The sequence below is a fragment of the Cynoglossus semilaevis genome, chromosome Z (genome assembly GCF_000523025.1).
Source record: "Cynoglossus semilaevis isolate Cse_v1.0 chromosome Z, Cse_v1.0, whole genome shotgun sequence".
Classification (NCBI taxonomy): domain Eukaryota; kingdom Metazoa; phylum Chordata; class Actinopteri; order Pleuronectiformes; family Cynoglossidae; genus Cynoglossus; species Cynoglossus semilaevis.
Genome location: NC_024328.1, coordinates 8,432,919 through 8,437,930, shown reverse-complemented (window position 1 = coordinate 8,437,930; position 5,012 = coordinate 8,432,919). Strand labels below are relative to the sequence as shown.

The 5,012-nt window shown below is 37.5% G+C and overlaps 1 protein-coding gene across 1 annotated transcript in view; it reads left to right on the top strand.

Annotated features, from left to right (window-relative positions):
* The window catches only part of smarca2 (SWI/SNF related BAF chromatin remodeling complex subunit ATPase 2), a 42,263-nt gene that overhangs the window by 29,965 nt on the left and 7,286 nt on the right, over positions 1–5,012 (top strand). Inside the window, exons 26-29 of the mRNA XM_008336197.3 lie at positions 1,146–1,447; positions 1,793–1,870; positions 2,040–2,258; positions 3,726–3,949. Coding sequence (XP_008334419.1) covers positions 1,146–1,447; positions 1,793–1,870; positions 2,040–2,258; positions 3,726–3,949 — 823 coding nt within the window. The remainder of the gene's footprint in view (positions 1–1,145; positions 1,448–1,792; positions 1,871–2,039; positions 2,259–3,725; positions 3,950–5,012) is intronic.

Below are 5,012 nucleotides of genomic sequence, written 5' to 3'. Positions count from 1 at the left end.
ATATATATATATTGAGACCTCACATTTCTTTCAGTGATACTACTCATTTCATGCATTGGGGAACGCATCCACAAGTTGCTCCGTGAACACGTTAATTTTGGACAAAATGAATGCAGAGCAGACAACACATATTAGTGATTCCCAACCACTGTGCTGTGGGACACTAGTGTGCCATGAGAGGTCATTAGGTGTACTGTGGAACATTATCCAATTTCAAATAATTGACCGAAAACCAAAGAAATGTATTTATTGCAAATATTTATTTATTTTTGTTCGTCAATGTGACAGGCAGAGCAATGAATTACTCTTCACCAGGTGGCAGTAGAGGGCTATGAAAACTAAAAAAAAAGAGAGAGGAAATAGTCAATTATGAGGTCATTTAAACTAGAAGGTTATTATATTTTTTTTAAACATACGTTTTGTGAGATTTTTGTTCTGTGATGTGCCGTGGGATTGCCCTGATGATATATACAGTATGTGCCATTTTTAGCTTTAAATTGCCAAACAAATGTCATATGAGTTAAACAGGACAATTTCTAAATAAGGGCACTTCTCAACTGCGATGCTTTTGCAAAAGTAATTTGGTGAATGGAGTGCTTTTCCCCGGGATTCGTTTCAAAACATTATTAATTTTCATTTCCCTCCATATCACGCTGACAACACCAATCCCATTAGATACACATACTTTTTTTTTGATGAATTAGGTTTTGCAGTCTTAAAAGTGCATCATCTTTTAGGTTGATTTCCCATGATCAGGGGCAAAAGTACAAAAGGTGGGTCGTTGCATTTCATAAACACGTTATGTAAATTAGATGAAGCCTTATGAGGCTCTTTTAAATCTCAGTTTATTCTACTCTGGAATAACAAGTCTCAGTGACTTTACGTTTTGACAGGCACTCTATTCACCTTAAATTTGTATTTTCATGGATTGTGGTACAATTATGTTTTGTCTAAAGCGCTTTAGTTATGCAACTTTCAAGTTAACAGGTCTCTGAAAGTTCTTCGCCATCCAAGTCATTGTATTCTTTGGTGTTTAAATGTAGAAATGGTCAAATGATTTTGAAAAAACATCCCACCTGTTTGATGAGAGGTTTAGTTGTCTATGGTTAACATTGTTCTCGTGTGTGTTTGAGCAGGTACAATGGTATATTTTCTGTTTCACCTCAGATCTGATCTTACACAGCGTCATGCTTCTACTGTAATTCATATTCTCTTACAGGACCTTCAGGCCCAGGATCGTGCTCACCGTATCGGTCAGCAGAACGAAGTGCGTGTGCTTCGTCTTTGCACGGTCAACAGTGTGGAGGAGAAAATCCTGGCGGCTGCCAAGTACAAATTAAATGTTGATCAGAAGGTCATCCAGGCTGGCATGTTTGACCAGAAGTCCTCCAGCCATGAGCGCCGTGCTTTCCTGCAGGCTATTTTAGAGCATGAGGAACAGAACGAGGTAAAATGAAAACCAAGTAGACGTGCTATTATGCACTAATCATAATCAAGAATTGTTGGAGGATTTGAATTGATTCTCTTTTCCATCTCCAAAAAGAGCACAGTTTAATCTAATTATTCAAGTCCGCTACAAAGTTGCCTGATATGAGCAGCGAGCTAAGCTCACTCTTATAAGATGGGTTCATTTGCAAATTTCACTTGCTCTACATTTGAAGTGTGGTTCATATTTAACTGATTTGTTTCAAGTGCATAATTATTAAATGTGACACATCACTTTCAATAATCCGACAGAAACTAAAAATGTAAATTAATGCGTCTAGAAAAACAATTATTATTCATTTTTCAGGAGGAGGATGAGGTGCCTGATGATGAAACTCTTAACCAGATGATAGCACGCAATGAAGATGAGTTTGAGCTGTTTATGGTAAGAAAAGTGTTGTTTGAAATACATCGACTTAAAGCATTAAAATGACCAATTAGAATTAATCTTGCAATAAATATAGAATAGCACAAAGAATTGCAGATTCTATAGTTTAGCTAAGTTTCTCTAAGGCTGATAACTTTTTCTCCTGTTTTTTTTTTTTTTTCTTCAGCGCATGGACATGGACAGACGTCGTGAAGACGCCAGGAACCCAAAACGCAAGCCTCGTCTGATGGAGGAGGATGAGTTACCTTCCTGGATCATCAAAGATGATGCAGAGGTGGAGAGGCTGACGTACGAAGAGGAGGAAGAAAAGATGTTCGGCCGGGGTTCACGTTGTCGTCGCGACGTGGACTACAGTGACACGCTTACCGAAAAACAGTGGCTAAGGGTAAAAACAAAAAGCACCAACCGCTTTCATCTGTTCGGCCCTTACTAATATGTTTAATTATTCTAATTCAAATTGTCATAAAGTGAAGTCCTGAATTCAGCAACTGAACAGGTTAAACGTTTTAGGAAAAGGTTTAATTTATTCCACAAGGTGAAACAATGGTTCTCAAACTATGGGAAGTGCACCATCAGGGGTACTTCGGCTCCCTCTAGTGGAATGCAAGAATATCAGAGAGAGAGAGTGTGTGTTAGGAATGACATTAAGTTCCAGTTCATGTGCTACTTAAATTCTAGTCTTAAACTTTTATGAGCAATAAATTGCAACAAATAAATAGTGTGTTCAGCTGAACAATAGTAACTAAAAGAGGTTATTGTAGTTAGTGCAAACAGCTTGATTCTTTATTTTGATCTGAATTCCCGATGGTACCATCATCATGGACTGAGATCCTTTAGACAAATGAGGCAGCAAACGATGGCTGATTATACTGATTCACACATTTAGTGCTTTAAATTAAGGGACTAAATTAGATGTCTGATAGATTTGCTTTCCTTCGAGTCTCTAACAAGTGATCAGGTGTATTTTGCACGCACGCTGCATTTTGATTGTGTCAGTCGAGTTAAACAAGTGCAGTTGCACATTGGGGATACATCGTTAAAATGGAATATTTGATAGATTTTTCATGTCGCCTCATGCATTCAATTGTGCCCTGTGTTGTTAAAATGTGGAGAAGAATTTGTGCTGAGTAATTATTGAACAATTTAGTGGCCAGTAATATGGTGCAAAGTAATTGCATGGTGATGTTTGCCTCAAGCATCAGTAACGGTGAAGCCTAGAAACTGACAGAATAAAAAACAAGTCTTTTGCTTTTGTTTGTGATTTGTTTTCCGTTTAACTAACTGAACAGAACATATAGAGATATAATTTAGTAATATTCTTAATCCTCTTTTTGAACATTGTTTTTGACATTTTCATTCGCTGCAACTGTTGGTAAGATAGTGTGGCTTTGAAAAAATTTATCAGCCCTCAGGCTTTAGTATCAGCTCGGGAATTACAAAGTTGTGCTCATTTTAATTTGTCAGTTGAGACAAAGTCAAACTTTCCAAAAAAAAAAACACAATCCCCAACACAGTGTTTACTGTATTTTCTGGGACATGATGGGAAGATGTGAAGGGAAATACTTTGATTAGAAGATTACAAACAAAAACAAAGCTACTTAAAGGACATTTAATAAACATATTAAGGAGTGAAATGCAGCGTACTTCTTTAATCATAAAGGTTTGAAAAGACAGTTGTCTGACCAGGACTGTAAGAGTAAATAAATGGCTTCTGTGCAAATGTGATGAGTGTAGAAGCTAATTAGTAAAAGTGAAATTTAAATGTGGCATTAATGGAGAAGTTCAAAGAGGATTTACTTTTGGGGGTGAAAAAAAACATAATGGCTGTTTTTATTTTATTTTTCAACTGTAGGCAATTGAAGATGGAAACCTTGAGGAAATGGAGGAGGAGATACGCCTGAAAAAGCGTAAGCGTAAGAGGAGACAGGACAAAGACTCCTACGGCAGGGACGAAGGAAGCAGCAAAGCCAAGAAGCGCCGTGGACGTCCACCGGCGGAAAAGCTCTCCCCCAACCCTCCCAAACTCACCAAGCAGATGAACACCATCATTGATACAGTGATCAACTACAGAGATGGGTAAGGAGTGCTTTTTAAGACTAAATAAATAATGATAATATATATTGTGTATATATACGTATATACAGTATATATGTATATATGTACTGTATATATGTATGTATGTATATGTATAAATGTGTGTATACAGTATATGTATGTATGTATTTTAAATACATATAAAGCATATATGTATTTTAAATATAAAAAATGTTTTTAAGGTGTTACAACATTTTATAATACCTAGGACTTTTGTACGATGGTATATGAAGTAGACACACACACACACAGGGAAAATGAGTAGTTTGAAAATTGAAAGGTACTGGTTCTGTATTTGTGTTACTCAAATCAGTGCTGGGTTAGTACCGTCACAAAGTTTTGCCTGGACACAGTAAGTCAGTATCTGCTTTTTGATTCATCATGTTGGCACAGCATGTGCAAGGATGACATTTCCTTAATGGCTGTAAAATCATTAAGATATAAAAGCTACCTCCGCACAGCAGATCAAACCCATGTGCAGTTTAGATTTTACGGATTTTAATGGTTTGTTTTCTCCTAAGTGGCTCAACACAGCAGTTAAGGCTCCAGAAACCAGAGCTGCAACTGTGCAAGACATTTTCTAGTAAACACCACAACAGAGATCACTAATTTCAAACCGGGACACACACACACACACACTGCTTATTTGTTCTCTTTCTACCACCTGGAATTGGCTGTCCACAGCAGAAAGCCTCTGGGGTCATGTTTTTGTTTAACCCCAGTGCCTTGAACAAAAGTCACCAACGGGGTCCATTCCCAAAGAGTCTGTGTGCATTAAAGATATAAAGCCCTGTGTTTTTCATACACAGCTCCATGGGTTCTGTACCATTTACACTTTGGCTTTAAGCTCACAGCAGGTACAGAGCTCAGGGGCATCACTGTGGGGGATTGAACAATACACATGTAAGATAAGATAAGCAGCCTTGAAATGTCTAGGTGTTACTGTAGAATCCAGCTGTTGCACCAGAGATAAAGATTGGTTTAAAAAATGGGAGCCTTTTTAAAAGCACAGCCCCTCAATCTTACTCCATGTGTTTTGAAGATG